Here is a 19723-nt window from a genome sequence, read left to right on the forward strand (position 1 = left end):
CTTCATTTTACAGAGAAGAAAACTGAGACCCTGAGAGGACACCAGACCTATGCAGGTAATAAGTGACTGAGCTGGGACTCATTGCCAGATACTTTGACTCAAAATCCAAAGACAACTTTGGAGTTCATCTAGTCCAACCCTCTCATTGAGGAAATTGGGGTACAAAGAGAGGAGGTGACTTAACCAAAGCATTTAAATGACAGAGATGAGACTTAAACCAGATCATCTCATGACAAATCCAGTATTCTTTACATTAAATTACATTTCCTCTCAAATCAATGAACACACATTTATTAAGTGTCTACTATGTGCTGGACCATACCCAATAGCAATGGGTATACAAAGATAAAAACTAATCAGTCAACAAGTATTAATCATCTGTTTACAGTATCCCAGATACTGTACAAAGTGCTGAGTATTACAAAGAAAGACAAATACAATCCGTCTTTGCATTTGAATAAAGACAATACATAAGTAACCAGGTAGTTATATTACAGAATAGATCAAAGGTGATCTAAAGAGGAAGGCCTTAGTAGCTGGGAAGAGTGGGAACTGAAGACAGTGGGGATTTGAGTTGAGTTTCTCATAGCATCTCCACAGCATGCCATCTTGCCCTTTGTCACATTGGCACATATGAATGGTCGAATTGGAGACTGGTACAGGTAGCATTGTTTGGTGTTTAATTAGCAGCTGCTCCTGAGTGTTAGACTGTCTGGAACTTGCCTTGAGGGGTGGAAGAGAGAAGATCTTAAAGCGATGGGTACTGGGGGAAAGCTCATCTTGTGGGTGGAATCTTTACAGATCATGGTACCACTGTGTTGTCAGGAATGTTTCCTGACTCACTCAGGACATGACCCACTCAGGACATGATTGTCTTGGCCCAGGAAGGGAGGATCTAAGCCACGAATCCACTAACCAAATGGGGACATTCTTCTGAAAACGTTAGCAACTCCTTTTAGAGAAGGGAGTTCAGAATGGCCTCATCTAGTCTTTCCAAATTCCTCCTCTACTCCCCACCCTCAAGAGGGTTCAGCCACATCAACAGTAAAGAGAGGAGGCTGGACTCCTAGTTCAGAAGACCTGAGTTCAATTCCATCTGCCACTTAGGAACCATGTGACTTTGGGCATGTCATAACCTCTCTGGGCTTCGATTTTCTTTTTAAAAAATGTTTTATTGACATCTTTTTATTTTTACATCATCTTCATTTCCAAATATATCCCTCCCCCCTCCCCTACTAAACAAGACATTCCTTATAACAATGAATAAAAAAATGAGGGGGAAAGAAGTTCAGCAAAACTAAAAAATCAATACATTAACCAAGTCTGGCAGTGCATGCATTAAAACCCACCTGTCGCCCCCCCCCCCCACCTTTTTTGAAAAAATGGAGAGAGGTACCTTTTATCATTCCTCCTCTCAGGACCAACCATAGCCATTAGACAGCTGCATGACATTGTTCTTTTCATGTAGCTTGCTATAATCATCATGTATACTATTTCTAATTCTTCCTCACCTTTTCATGTTTCTCTAAACTCTTTATAGTGTTTCTGGCAGTGCAATGATATTTCATGGGATTTCCAAATACAACTTGCTTAGCCATTCCCTAACTGAGGGGTGTCTACTTTGTTTCCAGTCCTCGATTACTACAAAAACCATTTCTTTAAAAATTGTGGCATCCATGGGGGCCTTACTTTCTTTCTATCTTTGACTTCCTTGGGGGTATATCCTCAATTGCAGGATTTCTTGGATCAAAGTGTATCTACATTTTAGTCACCCCTTTAGCCTAATTCCAAACTGCTTTTCAAAATAAATTTTTTCCATATGTAAAATGAAGTGGTTGGGCTAGGTGGTTTCTATAAGTCCCATTGAGCTCTAGACTCCATGGCCTCCCTGAACCTCACTCTCCTCATCTCTATAATGGGAATCATATACTACTTATCTGCAGGCTTGTTGAAGTAAGTGTTTTTGCAAACCTTAAATTGCAAAAGTGAGAGTTGCTTGTTATCCTTTTAATTATTATCTGGACTCCCTGAGCATCACCAGTCTCATGTCCCTCTCCTCTCCAACATGGTCTCCCTCTTGGATTCAGGTTCCTCTCCATATGGGGTTCTTTGTACAAAATCTCCACTCTAGTCTCCATGTCTAAGTTTCTGTTGGGCCACCCACCCAGATTATCTTCTTCCATCCTTCTTTTTGGAAGACAATCTCTATTTTCCCTCTCTAAAATGAAGGCTTCCCTAGGCTAAAGTCAGACCACATCTATTTTTCTGTTTCTTCTTTCCTGGTGGATGGACTTTTTGTGGTTGGTCCAAGTTAGACAATTGATTAATCAATGAGTATTTATTAAGCACTTACTGTATGCCAGACACTACCTAAGTGCCAAGGATATACAAAGACAAGTCAAAGACTGTTCCTGCTCTCAAGGAGCTTACACTCTAATGGAAAAGATAACCCAGAAATAGCTAGGTAAGCAAAGATCTGAACAAAGAATATGGGAGATATTCTGTGGGGGGAAGGCACCAGGCATTTCTGGGGAGCCTAGAGAAGGTGGGATTTGAACTGTGTCTTGAAGGAAGCCAGGGGAGTCAGGAGTCCAAGGCAAGGAAGGAGATAACCAGGACAAAGACATGGAGGTAGGAGATGAAGATTCTTGGGTGAGGAAAAGCATAAAAGGTGAGTGTGTTGATAGGAACAAGGTGTATGGATCCTGGAAAGGTAGGAAGGGACTTTGGGGGTCAATTAGAGGGAGTCACATATGATTCTGGAGCTACTAGGAAACCACTGGAGTTGAATGAGCTGGGAGGGGCAATATAGGAAAATCACTTTGGCAGCTGCATAGAGGAGTGGGCTAGTGGGAAGGGACTTGAGGCAAGGAGACCAATGAGAGTTTCCAGGTGAGAGGTGATGGAGGCCTTCTGAATCAGGGATGTGGACATCTGCACGACCATCTACTATGGTCTTTGCCTTCATGGAGTCCAGAATGTGGAAAACTCTGAGAAAATCTAAGTTTAAAATTATCAAATTTAGTATGAAAAGTACCTCAGAGTTCATTTAGTCCAATCCTTTTATTTTAGAGAGGAGGCAACTGAGGTACAGAGAGTGGAAGGGATTTGTCCAATGTCAGACCTGCAATAAGATGGCATAGCATATGGTAGAATGAATATGACGTTCAAAACCTTACTGGGATGCTTAATCTATCCATGTGTCTAGGCAATAACAATGATAACAGTAACTAGCTGTAAGATTTGTCAAATACTTTACACATATAATTGTAATAAGCCTATGAGGTAGATGCAATTCTTATCGTTCCCATTGTAAAGGTGAGAAAACTGAGGTTAAGAGAGGTTTAATTATAGCCAGGGTCACACAACTAGTGAATGTCTGAAGCAGAATTCACACTTAGCTTTTCAAGTTCAGTGGTCTAGTCAACATATCAACTAGCTAGCTGCCTCTCTGAACCTCAATTTCCTTATCTGTGAAATGGGTTTAAAAATGCAGTTATCTGCCTCACAGGCTGTTGTGGGAGAGTGTCTCATAAACATTTCAGAGTCAGGATTCAAACAATTTTATATTTACTCTTCCATGCTGCCTTTAGGAGAAGGCAGTTTAAATGGGCATTTTTTTTCCTGAGAACAAGAGCTGGGCTGTTTTTCTATCTTGGTTCATGCCCTTGCCCTCATAGTTCCTGCTGTAGTCCTGAAGCCACATCCAGTCCTCCAGAAATGAACCCACAAATGAAAAGAACATGCCAAACCGCTGACCAATAGGGGAAAATGGTTTTTGTTTCTTTTAATTAAACTGACTGAGGAGGCCAAGACACAGACAAAAAGAGACCGAGAACAAGACTTGGAAATAGTTTTAGAAAAGAAATGAAACCCGACCGATGGACGGAGATGTGGATGGCAGATGGAGCCACTGAGAGGAGAGGGGTCTTGGGCCTTCACGTCAACTCAAGGATCACTGTTAGGGCGAACACCCAAGTCAGCCTGCCATGGATGGGGCTCGGAGCCGAACCTGTAGAAACACGGGGAGGCCAGGGTTAAGTCAACTTAACCATTTGATCCACCAAGCCAATCATCAGCCTAGACCTTGAAAGGATTTTAAAGGTCATCAAATCCAAGTCTCTCATATTATAGAAAAGGAAACTGAGATCCTGAGAGGTCAACAACTTCTCAAATCACAAAGGTGGAAAGTGGAAAAATGAGGATTTAATCAAGGTTCTCTGCCTCTTTCTTCTTCCCCTTCTCTCTCCCTCCCTCACTTTCTCTCTCTTTCCCACTCTCTCCTTCCTTTGTCTTCCCTCCTCTACCTCTTCCTTCTTACCATCTCCTTCCTCCTCTCTTCCCCCTCTTTCTCTCTCTCCCTTTTCCCCCCTTCTACCCCCTCTTTCCCTCCCTTTCTTCTCTCCCTTCCCCTCTCTTCGAATTTTCCCCTTGCCTTCTCTCCTTCTTCCTTCCTTTCCCCCTTCTCTCTCTTCCTTTTTCTTTCCCCCTCTCTTCCTCTTTGTCTCTTCCCTCCTTCTCTCTTCTGCTTTCCTCCTTCCCTCTAATAGCCCTACTCTCTTCCTTCTTCCCCTCCCTCTCTTTCTCTTTCTCTCCACTCCCCTCTCTGTTCCATTCTCTTTGTCTTTCCGCCTCTGTCTGATTCTCTCTTCCATGGAAAGAGCAGGGGCCTGTGTTCAAATTCCATCTCTGATAGTTACAAACTGTGTAACTTTGGTCAACATCTCTGGGTCTCAGTTTTCTCATCTGTCAAATGAGGAGTCTGAGACTAGATGGTCTCTGAGGTCCCTTTGAGTATAGATTTTAAATCTAGATACTTTCCATCACACCCTACTACCTGTCAAGATTGAATTTCATTTAATTTTCAGTCAAGCAAATGAAGTTGGGACAGTGTGTTTTTCTGAACTGTCTAGTCTCTCCTCCCCACCTTCATTGTGGATAATTGGGGCAGGTCTGTATATAAAGAGCTATCAGGAGTCACCTCATTCACTGTGTGAAACAACCTAGAAGGAATTAAAGACATTTGATTAAAATTTAATTAGGGATGGCATTCGAGGCTGTTTGATTTGCTCTTGGACTCAGGCAGTAAAAAGAAAAAAAAAGATTCCCCCCTAGAGAGCACCTTTCATCTACACTCTCCAAACACCTCATTTCACTAGAAGTGGAGATAAGAGGAAACAGGACAGGAGGCTGAGAAGGCGCACAGCCAGCCGCCTGCTGCATACAAGCCCATCTGATGCAGGAGACACGTCCTAGCCCTCTGTGGCCCAAACTCTTCTGTGGCTCCTTATTGCTTACTGAAGAAAGTGAAGTCTTTTTCTTGGTGTTCAAGGCCTATATTACATTTTGGCTTCAAACTAATTTTCTTTCTTTCTCTGTTCTTTTCCTCCCTCCCTCCTTCCTTCCCTCCCTCCCTCCCTCCCTCCTTCCTTCCTTCCTTCCTTCCTTCCTTCCTTCTTTATTCTTTCTCTCTTTCTTTCTTTCATTCATTCTTTCTTTTTCTTTCCCTCTCTCTTTCTTTTTCTTTTTCTCCCTTTTCCTTTCTCTCTCTCTTTCCCCTCTCTTTCTTTTGTTCTTTCCCTTTCTCTATTTCTCTCTCTCTCTTTCTCAATTTCTTATTTTCTTTCTTTCCTTTCTCCCTTTCTTTTCTCTCTTTTCTTCTTTCTCTTTTCTCTCTCATTCTCTTTCTTTCTCTTTTATCTCTCTCCCTTTCTTTTTTCTTTTTCTTTCTTTCTCTCTTTCTCCCTTTAATTTCTCTCTTTCTTTTTCTTTCTTAATTTCTTTGCTTCCCTTTCTTTTTTCTTTCTCTCTCATTCTCTCTCTTTTTCTTTCTTTCTCTCCTTTTCTTCTCTCTCTCTCTCTCTCTCTCCTTTCCTTTTGAAGTTTGAATTTAAACTCAGGTCCTCCTGACGTCAGGGCTGGTGCTCTAACCACTTTATCACACCCAGCTGTCACCTGAATTATTTTTCCAGATTTATCTTAATTTATCTACATACTTTAATGTTGTGGCTAAATTAACCAAATCTCCATCTCCCAAACATGCTCTGTGATCTCCTCTCTCCCTGTCTTTTTTCCTCACAAGGCTCTTTTCCCCTGTGTAATTCTATATGCCTAACTTGCCTGAGGTCACACAGGTGTTAAGCAACAGGACCTAGATAGAGAGGGCTACACTTGGAGACAGGTAGATCTGAATTGGAATCCCTAGTCAGACACTCTCTGCATGTATGAGTCCTTTTATCTCTTTCTGTCTCAGCTGTTCCCACCTATAAAATGAGGTCAATAATGTCAACTACTTTCTCTAGTCATTGTGAGGATAGATGGAATTAATAAATGTAAAGTACTTTGCAAACTTTCAACCCCAATCCTAACCTATTTATAAGTTAGTGAATGTTGGTATTATTGCATGTATGTATTGCTTACTGCCTCTTTGATTCACCTTTTGGCATGATTTTTCTTCCAAGCTCTCTAGCAAAGCTTTCCTCTATCTGGGACTATCTGCAAAAGAGGGATGAATTGGGAGACAGAAGTTCTATGTTTAACCTTGGGTTTTGCAGCTTGCACTCTACCTAAGTGAGCCTGGCAATTTCACTCAATTTTCTCCTCCAAAATGATATTGGTGGATGAGGCAGCTAGGTGGTGCAGTGGATAGCACACCAGCCTTGGAGTCAGGAGGACCTGAGCTCAAATCCAGTCTCAGACACTTAATAATTGCTTAGCTGTGTGACCTCGGGCAAGTCACTTAACCTTATTGTCTTAAAGAAATAAAATAAAAAAAGAAATGTACAAATTTCCTCCTGGCTCTAACTTGATGCTTCCAGGCTCCTTCTTTATGTGTCTTTGGGTATGTGTTCATCTATCTATTTATGTTCAGGGCCCTATTGGACCAGGGAGTGGCCGGGGGCTTGGAGAAGCAGTTAGATGAATGAACCAACTTCAGCAGCCACAGAGCTGGCCCCTACAGTCCTTATGGGAAAACATCACTAGTAGAAGATTCTAGGTGTGTTGTTGGAATGATTATTATTTCTGTGTTACCACTGTTTGAAGTAGCTGAGATGGAATCGAAAGAGTCCTGGGAAGAGTAAGGAAATTGTCTTAGCTTTGATAACTAATAAACAGTGTGAAAAAAAGTAATTTATTCTCTCTGGGCCCGGTTTTGTCATATGTCAAATGGGTATGGAGAATTGTACTAAATGATTACTTTTCTAAAATTCTATGTTTTAATATTTTATATTCTAAGGTCCTTCTAACTTCTTACCTCATGTTTTTAAGGGCCCCCAAACTCTGATATTTTCTGTTCTAAGAAACTTGCCAGCTCTGACATTCTATATTTTAAGACCTCTTTCAGTCTTGGCATCCTATGTTTTAATATGCCTTTCAACTCTGAGGTTCTGTCTTCTAAGATTCCTTCCAGCTCTATTATTCTGTGTTTTGGAAGTCCTTCCAACTCTTCCATTATAGACTTTTTCAAGCACTGTGTTCTATCATCCTATGTTCTAATATCATTCCCAAATCTGACATGTAATGTATTCTAACTTCCCTTCTAGATCTGTCAATTGACATTCTTGTATTTTGTTTTAAAAGTCCTTCCCAATTCTGATAGTCTATGTCCTAAGGGACTTTCAAGTTCTGACATTCTGTTCTAATATTCAGTGTTCTATGATCCTTTCCATTTCCTACATTCTCTATGATTCTCTCTCTCTCTCTCTCTCTCTCTCTCTCTCTCTCTCCCCCCCCCCCCCAATTGAGATTAGGTCACACAGTAAGTGTCTGAGATCAGATTTGAACTCAGGAATTCCTGACTCCAGGGCTGGTGCTCTATCCACTGTATCATCCAGCTGCTCCCCTAGGATAGTCTCTAAAGAAAGGCTCCAGTCTAATCCAATAGCCAGATGGGCAGAACTTTTAATTTACCCTATGGTCTAATAGATGGTGTCTTGAATCTGGGTTTCTGTGACTGGCCAACTGGGCCCCAAGGGTGCCAGATACAATGTGGAGGAAGATCTGAGCATGGAAGGGGGGTGTTTCAGTCTTGTGGTCAGAGCCATTAATAGTGTGAGTCAGAGAGGGGCAGAAAACCTAGAAAAAGATGCAGCTGGGAATTGAGAGACTGAGTCATAGTGGGTATTTGTGAAAGCATCCAGGTGCAAATTCCCAGCAGTCTGGGAGACTGTTTGGGTGCGTATCTCCGAAGGGTTGGGTTTGCCTGTGGGTGAACAATGATGCAGGCATACCCAGCCAGAGAGTATGGGTCCACACTGGGTCCTAGTGCTCTCCTTACTAAGATGTCCTAGGGATGAGGGATAAAGGAATTCAGGCAGGTGCTGTGTTTGAAATGGTGTGGTTCTGAACCTCCACAGGAATGGGGAGGTCCTTGGAGGGAGGGATGTTCAATTGGACTTAACACCAGAGTATAATGGGACTGATCATGGGATGATTTCTCATGACCCCAGATGGCAGAACCAGGAGCAATACAGAGAAGCTAAAGACTGGGTGACCCAGAGTCAAATGACCTGCTTTGGGGTAGTGGATACCCCATCCCAGGAGACCTTCCAGCAGAAGTTGGATGGATGACTACTGGTCTAGTGATTCATGGAGGGAACTCAGACATGATTTGGGCTACTTAGCTGCTGAGCTCTCTTCTTCTTATAATCACAGAACAGCATAGGGCCATGGCACAATGAATCCTGATGTGCCTCAGTTTACACGGGTACTAGACTTCAGAAGCACAATCTGCATGAAGGTTCTCTAAGTGTAGAAATGAGCCACTGGTTCCATGCTGACATCCTTTGCAATAGTCATTGAGCTCATTTGATCCCCTCTATGGCTGGTACTGCCTCCTTGGAATTGTTTTAAGGCCACCTTCTAAATTGTAGTTTTGTTTCCTTTAAGAGAGGGTTAGCCAATCTATAAATGGGGCAAGCAGTGTTGTCTTATGGAGAGGCCCCTGGGTCAAGAGGTAGGAGATCTAGAGCCTAGATTAGCTCTAATAGGCTGGACTACACCTCTTCTCATCTGCTGGGGTAACATTTGAACCCAGGTCCCCTTACTTCTAGTTTAGGATTCTTCCCATTGCAACATGCTGCTTTAACCTGATCAGTGGCAAAGAGGATCTCAAGCTTAGCCTTAATAATTAAAAGAGTAGTAACAAAACAGAAACTAGAACATTTCTAGAGTGCTTTATGGTTTGTTACTATTATTATTACTACTTCATCAGATGAGGAAACCGAGGAAAACAGAAATTAAAAGACTAGGATCATACAGCTAATAATGGTCTTCTCCTTTGAATACAGTTATCATTACCTCTCTTTCACTTTACATATAAGAAAACTGAAGGAAACAGAAATTAAAAGACTTTCCCAGGACCATACAACTAATAAGTATCTGGGATAGGATTTGAATTAGGGTCTTCCTGACTCCCAAGCCCAAGTGCTCTATGACACCTTAAGAGAGTTATATGTGCTGATTGAGGACTTTGGACATAGGGGGCATCTTTCTGCCAACTTTATGTCTTGACTATTGTAGCTTCCTAAAGGTCCAGGCTTTCATTTAAAATGGGTCTAAGTGAAGGAAAATCCCCATCTGAGACATGGTGTTGGATTGTGGGAGCCTGGGAAGCAGACATGGCAGCCTCCTTCCAAGCATCTCTCACCTATCCAGATTATCCAACTAAGTTTCAAGTTGGAAGTTCTAGAAGGAGAAACTTACCATTGGAGTCCTCTGTTCCTCTGGGAATATTTGGGTTTTCTGTGGGAAACAAAAAAAGGAGAGAGTGTTAAAGGCCTGAGCAAATTCCCAGAAAAGTTGAGTGAAAGCCAGTCCCTGTGGCTTGGGTTGAGACTTCAAAGCTGGACCTCAGGATGGCTTTTGTAGGCAGAGCTTCAAGGGTTATACTGTAGAATTTACTAAGTCCTAAATGCTACCTTGCACATATATTACCTCAAACTTCTTGGGGGGGGGAGGTCTCAGTTTCCTCATCTATAATTAAGTGATGTTGGGACACATAATCTTGAAGGTCTCTTCTGGTACAAGATCTAAGACTGTCATCTTGATAGCTGACTTTTGGAAGAGCTAAAGTGGATCCCCAAAGGACTGAATTCTTCCAGGGGAGAGGAATTCTTTCCCTTTTCATCAGCACAGTTTCTGACTGGGTTCTCCAAATTCTTTAAAAACACCAGGAATGGGGTGGCTAGGTGGTGTAGTGGATAAAGCACCGGCCCTGGAGTCAGGAGAACCTGGATTCAAATCCGGTCTCAGACACTTAATAATTTCCTAGCTGTGTGGCCTTGGGCAAGCCACTTAACTCCATTTGCCTTGAAAAAACCTAAAACCCTTCCAAAACACTAGGAATAACTTCACAACAGCCCTCTGTTCTGGCATCACTCCCCTTGTTGGAGATTTTTTTTTTTTTTGGTGTGTCTAATTCTCATACAGCATGTCAAGGTTATTTCTCTGGGATTGCTCTCAAATCTCTGATCCCTGTAAAGCAGAAGAGCAGGGGGGATGTCCTAATTGCCTCTTAGAATTGGGTGGAGAGGGGTATAGATATAGTCAGAGCCATCTTTTAATCCTGGCCAAAGGGACACTTGTCTTATGGTCTTCATAGCATTTAGGACTGGAAGAGATGATCTGGTTCAATATTTCAAAACTGAGAAAGAGGAAATTATTTTATCTCTGGTCACACTAATAGGAAGTAGCAAAGGCAGGATTTGAACCCAGATCTTCTACCTTCAAATATAATGGTCTTCTCCTTATATCTTCTACTTTCCCTGCTCCAACTGGGTTTCTGATTCAAAGAGCACCTCTTCTCATTTTCTACCCAGTGATTCATCCTTTCAGATTAAGATTTGGAGCTGGAAAAAATTGTAGAGATTATAGCTGTAGAACTATAGAAAGTGGTTTTAGAATTTGTTTCATCCAATCCCTCATTTTACAAATGGGGAAACTGAGACCCAGAGAGGCTAAGTTATATTGTTTCTTACAAGGTTAACCCTTTAAAGTCAAGGTTAAATAGGTAATAAATCATACAGCCAAGATTTAAATCCAGATCATCATAATCCAAACCTTGGACTCTTTCTGCTCTATTCCCTCAAGGCCAGTGCACAAGGCAAGTAAAGTCACAGTGGGTTAGAGTGCTGGTCATGGAATCAGGAAGACCTGAGTTCAAATTGTGCCTTAGACACCAGTGACATGACCTGGGAAAAGTCACTTCACTGCTACCTGCCTCAGTTTCCTCATCTGTAAAATGGGGAATAATAAGGGAATCAAATGATCAGATGGAATCTCATGTGCAAAGTGTTTTGCAAGACATAAAATGCTATAAATTCTAGCAAACTCTAATGCTCTAATTCTAACTATTATCATTTATGGTTAATTGATAATTAATTGATGACCATTCCCAAACCAGTTACTTCTATCCTTGAGGTTCTTTCCTGCCAAGAAAGGTTCAGTTTTTCCAGGCACAGATGCCAGCCACAATTCATTCTCCTCCAACCCCTTTTGAGTTTCCTACCAAATACGATGAGGCGGGTGTGGGTGTCGGTGGAGCCCAGGGGATTCTGTGCAGTGCATCGGTACATGGAGCCATTGAGTTCGGCAGGCACTCTCTCCAGCACCAGTTCCTTCCCATCATGTTCTGTACTGCCATCCAAGAGACGACTCCCCACTCGAGTCCATGTGAACAGGGGTTCAGGGAAGACTTCATTCTATGGGGTAGAAGAGATAGGCTGGAGTCTATTGTGGAGACCAAGGAGAAGGCTGGAGAAGACCCTGACTGGGATTGCCTGGACCCTGGTGGAGTGATTTTACTTCACCCTTTAGTGGATGAAGTATGAATGACAAAAGGAGTGGCTTATTCCTTCCCCTTTCCCTACTTCCCTTCAACCCTGACTGCCTCAGCATGCCCAGAAGGGATCCTGACCTGAAAGCCGTGGACCAAGATCCTCACAGTATCTCCCACTCGGGCTCTGGTGGGCGTCATCATGATTTTGGGGCCTTTGGGGGCAACTGTGGAAAGAGAGAACAGAACAGAGTAAGGGCAGGAGACTCAACTTGCCTGTTATACCTGAGCCAGGGCAGAGAGAAAAACAGAGTTGAACTCTGCTCTAAGGGGCAGCTAGGTAGTTCTTGGAGTCAGGAGAACCTGAGTTCAAATCCAACCTCAGACATTTGATGCTTACTAACCATGTGACCTTGGGCAAGTCACTTAACCCTGATTGCATCACATTCAGAGTCATCTTCAGTCTCCCTGATTCATATTTGGCATCAAGAATATAGCATGAATGGATGGAAAAAATGCAAAGGAAGGTGGCCTAGTTGTACCAGATTTAAAACTATACTATAAAGCAGCAGTTATCAAAACTGTCTGGCACTGGTTAAGAAATAGGGTAATGGATCTGTGGATTAGAGTAGGTTCAAAAGAAATGATAGTGAATGATTATAGTAATCTACTGTTTGACAAACCCCAAAATATGAACCTCTGAGCCGAGAACTCACTATTCAACAAAAACTGCTAGGAAAATGGGAAAATAATGTGGCAAAAACTAGACATAGACACACGTCTCACACCCTATACCAAAAACAAGGTCAAAATAGGCACAGGATTTAGACATATAGGATGATATCATGGACCAATTAAGAGAACAAGAAATATTCTATCTGTTGGATCTATGGAAAGGGGAGAAATTTATGACCAAATAAGAAATAGAGACCATTATAAATTACAAAATGGATGATTTTGACTACATTAAATTAAAAAGTTTTTGCACTAATAAAACTAATGCAATCAAGATTAGAAGGAAGACAAAAACAATTTTCACAGCTAGTGTTTCTGATAAAGGACTCATTTCTAAAATATATAGAGAACTGAATCAATGTCATAAGATTACAAATCATTTCCCAGTTGATAAATGGACAAAGGATATGAGCAGGCAGTTTTTAGATAAAGAAATTAAAGCTATATAGAATCAAATGAAAAAATATTCCAAATCATTATTGATTAGAGAAATGTAAATTAAGACAACATTGACTCTCTACCTCACACCTATCAGATTGGTCAAGATAACCAAAAAAGGAAAATGATCAATGTCAGAGAGGATGTGGGAAAAGTGTGTCATTAATGCACTATTGGTAGAATTGTGAACGGATTTAGCCATTCTGGAGAACAATTTAGTACTATGCCTAAAGAGCAATAAAAGCAATCATACCGTTTGACCCAGAAATAACAATACTTTTGTTGTTTCATATGTTCAAAAACATTTTTAGCAGCTCTGTTTGTAGTGGCAAAGAATTGGAAATTGAGGGGGTGCCCATCAATTGGGGAATGACTGAACAAGTTATGTCAATCTTATAGAATACTATTGTTATGTAAGAAATTATGAATAGTCGAACTGTAGAGAAGCATGGAAAGAATTACATGAACTGATGCTGAGTAAAGTGAGTAGAACCAAAAGAACAGTGTATACATTAACAACATTATGAGATGATCAGCTGTGATGGATACAGTTCCTCTCAACAGTTCAGAGAACTTGGACAACTCTGAGAGACCTTTTATTGACAATGCCATCCACATCCAGAGGGAAAAATCCCTATGGAATCTGAATCCATAGCATGTTCACTTTTTAAAAACTTCTTTTATGTTTTTCCTTCCTTTCTCATGGATTTCTTTCTTTTCCCTTATTTCTCATTCCTTATATACAAAATGACTAATATGTAAATATGATAAACAGAAATGTACATGAACAACTTTTACCAGACTGTTGCCCTAGGGAAGAGGGAGGGAAGGGAGATTGGTAGAAAAATGTGAAACATGCATGTGTGAATGTTGAAAAACTAACATGTAATAGGAAAAAAATAAAATTAAGTTCCAATTAAAAACAAAACAAAACAAAGGATAAACATTATGATCATGATCATCATCTAGTTCCCAAAGCAGTTCACAAAAATTATCTCCTTAGTACTTATATGTATGTACTGCAAATATTATTTATTATCTTAATTTTATATACTTGAGAACCAAAGCTAAGAAAGTTCTGCACTCTTTTCTAACCTCTCTTCCTAAGGTCATTGAATATTAGAACTGGGAGGACCCTTAGAATGTAGAATGCCAGAGCTTAGAACTGCAGATGTTAGAGCTGGAAGAGACTTTAGAACCTAAAATGTCAGAATTGGGAAGAACCTAAACATCTCATAGATGAAAGTATTTACCAATTATATTGATTTTATATCCTTATAATTGAAAGCAAGCTCCCTGTGAGCAGAGGCAGTTTTGTTTTAATAATTGTTGCAGAGGTATGTCTTAACTGGCTTGAGGAAGGCACTGAGAATTGATTGCCAGATTTTCAGTGTGAGCATTATAACCCAGAAATTGGCAAGTGCTATATATATCAAGACTTGATCTCTTGTTCTCTTGATTGTCTAAACTTAAGAAAGTGATGTCTTGAGATAATGTTAAAATGCACATTAAGGGGCAGCTAGGTGGTGCAGTGGATAGAGCACCGGCCCTGGAGTCAGGAGCACCTGAGTTCAAATCCAGTCCCAGACACTTCATAATTACTTAGCTGTGTGGTCTTGGCCAAGCCACTTAAACCCATTGCCTTGTAAAAAATCCCCTAAAAAATATACATTAAGCTTGACAAAATGTCTTAGGTACTTTTGGAAGATTTGGTTGTTGTTCTGGTGCTTCATTTAAATTTGTTTGCCTGTTGACTCCCCATTAGATTCTAAGCTACTTGAAGGCAGGAATTCTTGTGTGTATTTATTTCCTGTAAGCATTGCACATAGTGCTAAATAAATGTTTATTAAAAGGAGGAATGAATGAATGAATGAATGAAAATTTAGTGTTGGAGCTGGGAGTTTAAAGGTCATTCCTTTTGGCCCTTTCATTTTTTCAGATGAGGAAATTAAGCTTGCTCATGATCACAGGACTAATTCAGAGCTGGGACTAGAATTCAGGTTTTATGAAAGTTGCTTTTTCCATTCCACCCTTAAATTGGGGGCAAATCGTGAAAGGCATTAAGGTGATGGGGTGTCACTGAGGGTGTTTACAAGACAGTGATGTGGTGATCAGAACTGTGAGTTGGGAAGACTAATTTTGACTTTTCAAATGTGGATAGCATGGGAAAAGGGCAGAAGGCCTTTAGCCCAGGTAAAGAGTGATGAAGGGTTCACCTTGTTCTCAACTCCATCAAGTCCCCAAATGGAGGAGACAATTCAGGTATTTCTCACCATTTCTTGCTAATCACATAATTTTCAGAACCCTCTTTGGTCCCCTGCCCCATCTAGACCAGGATGTCAACATGAATGTGTCTGCAGGAAGAGTCAGGGACCTGTCCAGGGTCATTGATAGCTGGGACTTCTTCTCAGTCTTCCATGATGCTTATGAGTGATGAGATGGAGCTAATTAGTCACTAGCAATGGAAACTGTCCGACTGGTAAAGATGCAAAAAGGAGCTTCCAGGACAGATGGAACTGTCTCCCTGTCCCCCTGCTGTTGCCACAGTAACACACCAACAGGTCTCCTCCCCTCCCTGGGAGGAGAACTTGTATTTGGTATATAGAGTACATGGGATGAGAGAGAACATGATAAACTAGGATGTACAAGATGGAAATTTTGGCTTGGTGGACTTTTACAGAAAAGGAAACTGAGGCAGAACCAAGCTTCAAACCCGTATCTTCTGCCCCTTGAAGGGCTCCTTCTATGTTGCTTCATGGAGACAGTGGATGGAAAGCCTGGAAAAGTGGGAACTAAAGAAGGGGTTTTGGGGTGGGAGGGAAGAGCCTGGAGCCATCTCAAGAGAAATGGTGGAAGTAAGAGAGTAGAGCAAGTTTGGGGAGAGATGGCTCATTAGTTGGGCTTGGCCTAGCAGTGGGCTTTGTCAACCAGACCCCACCACTGAGAAGTGAAGAGTGGGTAGATGCTGCTGCTGATGCTAGAAAAGGCTGATGTTCTGGCTCTTGCAAGGGAGGGACTCTGGTCCTGGGTCTGTTTCTGTCAGATCTGGGTCCTCCCATGCCAGCCTTCCAGACTTCCCATGGCTCTACTCCCCAAACTAGGCTTATTACCCAGGCAACGGTCCCCTGTGTCTGGTCTGTTCTCTCTTTGTCATTGGGATCAGCTGTTTGTGAGTCAGGTTTCTTGAGGATATTGGAAGAAAGAATGGCTGGCTTTTCAATGAGTGGAAGATTCAGATGAGCTGAGCCTCAGCAGGATGCATGTGTGTGTGTGTGGGGGGGGTTCACCTGAGCCCAAAGTATCATTGGGCATCAGTGTTAGAACATAGAATATCAGATATGGAAGATACTACAGAATACAAGGAATGTCAGAGCTGGGAGGGCCCTTAGAACCCAGAATGTCAGAGCTGGGAGGGTCCTTAGAACACAGGATGTCAGAGCTAGGAATGCCCTTAGAACCTGTGCAGAACATTAGCTCTAGGAGGATTGAAGACTTGGCCCAAGATCTGCCTCCTGGAAGAGGTCTTTCTAGATCTCCTCAACTGCTCATAAAAGTGCTGTCATCCATCCTATATTTATTTTGCATGTTCTAATTTATCTAGGTTCTCCCTCCTCCATCCCCCCCCCTAAAATGGAAGCTCTGCGAGGGGTTAAGGAATCTATAACACAGTGCCTTTCTTGCAACAAGTACTTAATGAATCCTTGGCGATTGATCATTATTGGAAACCATAGTTAGAACACAGCATGCTAAAATTCAAAGGAATCTCAGAAAGAGTGCAGTCCATCTTGCATTTTACAGAGTAGAAAGCTGAAGTCTGTCTGGAGAGGAAAAACATTTGTCTATCAATATACAGGAAATCTTTGAGAAAACCAGGAGTCCCTTCCACTGGACCACACTGTCTGGATCTCATTCTTGCCCATCTAGCATCACTCCAGTGGTTTCTGAGGTGCTTCCTCTTGGGTACAGTGTCTTCCTCTCCTTCTCCTCTCTCTTCCTTCTCTTCCTCTCTCCTCCTCATCTTGCTCACATGCTGCCTTTGGAGCTGGATGCCAATGGGAGCCAAGGAGCTTTTTGGTCACTCTAGTCTATAAAAGAGGACTAGTTGAGACGTACTACCTTCCAAAAGTCTTGGGATCTGGGGAACAGTGGAAGGGATCCAGGTCTGACTTCCCTGTATTCATTTGGACCTTGTAGTCTATGTCTTCTGGGGTGGGATTCCATGAACCAGACTTAGGACAGTGAGAGGGAACTGAAGAAATAGTACAGAGTTTGGTGGCCTCCTGGGTATAGCCAATTTAATTTAGAAAGAATGAGACCAGAGACAATTAATTAAAACCATGAACAAGACATCTGAGATTCTGTACAGGGAGGGGGGAAGGCATTGGAGGGAGAAGGTGTGTCTACATCATGTATGTGTTTGTGATGGAGGGAGATGGTGAAGAGGGAAAGAGAGACATGGGAGGAGAAAGATATTGTCATGATCTCGGATAGATTGGAAGGTCTGAAGCATTGTTTGGAGGCATGGGATCATGGAGATAGTACTGAGCTGGGAGGAAGGAGACCTGGGGCATGATTTTGTTTCTATCATTCACTTTGTGACTATGGGAAACCCAGGTAATCTTTCCAGGTTTCAGTTATTTCTTTTATTATTCATTCACTTATTTATTTTGCTTTTATGAGACAATGGAATTAAGTGACTTTTCCATGGTCACACAGTAAATATCAAATGTCTAAGGTTACATTTAAACTCAGGTCCTTCTGACTCCAGAGTCAGGGCTCTATCCACTGTACTACTTAGCTACTTGCTCAGGTACTTCTTTTAAATGGGCAAGTGATGTTGACTATCTACCAAGGCCCACTGGAACTGAGACCTTTTAATGTTCTGATTCTCTATCTATTTTGAAAGTCTGTATTTTAAGATCCCTTCCCACCCAGCTCTGCAATTCTGTGTCCTAAGGGTCCTCCCAGGTCTGACATCCTGTGTCTTGAGAATTCTCCTAATGCCCTATGTTCTAAAACCATTTACAGTTAACATTCTATGAGCTGTAAAGGGATATGGCATCCAGCTCATTCTCAGATATAATGCTAATTGTAGGATTTGCCAGGCCATTTGTTCAGGCTGTGCTGAGGATGCTCCCTGGGATGGGAAGGAGGATGGGGAGAGGGTAGAAAGAAGTTAGGTGGGGCAGCTAGGTGACTAGAGCACCAACCCCGGAATTAGGAGGACCTGAGTTCAGATCCAACCCCAGACACTTATAATTACCTAGCTGTGTGACCTTGGGCAAGTCACTTAACCCCATTGACTTGCCAGACCTAAAAAAAAAAAGAAAGTACTTAGGTATTGTTGATTTCCTGGAAATTTTTGAAAGAGTTCCAGCTTCTTGGGCTATGATTCCTGCATTGTAATCTCTGCTAAATTGGTTGGGGTCAGCTGCTGCCAAGGGAATGGGAACAGGATCAAGGAGTTGTAGTGTGTTTGCAGGTCCATATATGTGTATGTATGTACATATATGCAGGTATAAATATGGATGTGCAAGGAGGATTGTAGAATCCCCTAAGAAAGGAGGGGGCCTGGCAGGAAAGAGAGTGTGAATGGATGCAGCTCCAGCTCTCTGTCTATGAGTTTTCCTATGGGTATAGTTTTGGAGACTGTCACTGGATCCCAGACTTTAAATTAGAAGGGACTTAGAAGCCACTTAGTCCATACCTTGGACAGCTACATAGTATGGTAGATAGAGTACCAGACAAAGCATCAGGAGGACATGAGTTCAAATTTAGTCTTAGATAATGCCTGTGTGACCCCGGATGAGTCATTTATCTATCTATCTATCTATCTATCTATCTATCTATCTATCTATCTATCATCTATCTATCTATCCTTTGTTTTTGTTTTTGCAAGGCAATGGGGTTAAATGACTTGCCCAAGGCCACACAGCTAGGTAATTATTAAGTGTCTGAGGCCGGATTTGAACTCAGGTACTCCTGACTCCGGGGCTGGTGCTCTATCCACTGCACCACCTAGCCGCCCTGACAAGTCATTTAAATCTGTTTGTCTCAGTTTCCTCATCTGTAAAATGAACTGAAGGAGGAAGTAACAAATCACTCTAGTATCTTCGCCTAAAAATCCCAAATGAGGTCATGAGGAGATGGACATAACTAAAAATAACTGAATAACAGTCTGTCCCCATTATTTTCTGAATGAGGAAACTGAAGTCCCCAAACACTAAATGATTTGCCTAATACCCATCATTTTACAGATGAAGAAACTGAGATGCCCAAATATTAAATGATTTGCCCAAGGTCATGCAGTTTCAGAGGCTCATTGCAATCAGCATAATAATTAGGACATGAGAGGGGAACAGGCAGACTTTCTCAGACAATATTCCCCAGTAGGCCACATCAGGTGACTGAAAGGTAAAGAGAATACAAGATCCCATTGTGCTCATTATTTGTTGAAGAATTTTAAAAAAGGTTTTGATTTGGTAAAGCAAAATACCTTTACATATTCTTCTCCAGGGAAGAGACAGACCCAAGAAGTGAATGATGAGGTACTGGAGAAATTTCTGGAGCTAAGATTTAGGAAGCATTTGGACTGGTTAGTTCAATGGTCAGACCTTAAAAGTGGTGAAGTGAGGCTCTTGGGATTGGGTTACATGCTAGGACTCTCGAGGATATCTTCACAATGCCCTCCCCCATCCCAAGCCATCTGTCTCCACAAATATTTGATCATTGCTTGGGGATAGGAGAGAAATGGGGAGAGACCAGACAAGAGAT

The 19723-nt window shown here is 41.7% G+C and overlaps 1 protein-coding gene across 1 annotated transcript in view; it reads right to left on the bottom strand.

The window, feature by feature from the left end:
- Positions 1 to 1413: 1413 nt before the first annotated feature.
- The window catches only part of IGSF21 (immunoglobin superfamily member 21), an 87590-nt gene continuing 69280 nt past the window's right edge, over positions 1414 to 19723 (bottom strand). Inside the window, exons 4-7 of the mRNA XM_074216822.1 lie at positions 11918 to 12003; positions 11510 to 11702; positions 9706 to 9744; positions 1414 to 4012 (exon numbers count right to left, since the gene is read on the bottom strand). Of these exons, the coding sequence (XP_074072923.1) occupies positions 3939 to 4012; positions 9706 to 9744; positions 11510 to 11702; positions 11918 to 12003 (392 nt within the window). The 3' untranslated portion in view covers positions 1414 to 3938. The remainder of the gene's footprint in view (positions 4013 to 9705; positions 9745 to 11509; positions 11703 to 11917; positions 12004 to 19723) is intronic.

This window comes from Macrotis lagotis, chromosome 1 (assembly GCF_037893015.1).
Source record: "Macrotis lagotis isolate mMagLag1 chromosome 1, bilby.v1.9.chrom.fasta, whole genome shotgun sequence".
In the NCBI taxonomy this organism is placed as follows: Eukaryota; Metazoa; Chordata; class Mammalia; order Peramelemorphia; family Peramelidae; genus Macrotis; species Macrotis lagotis.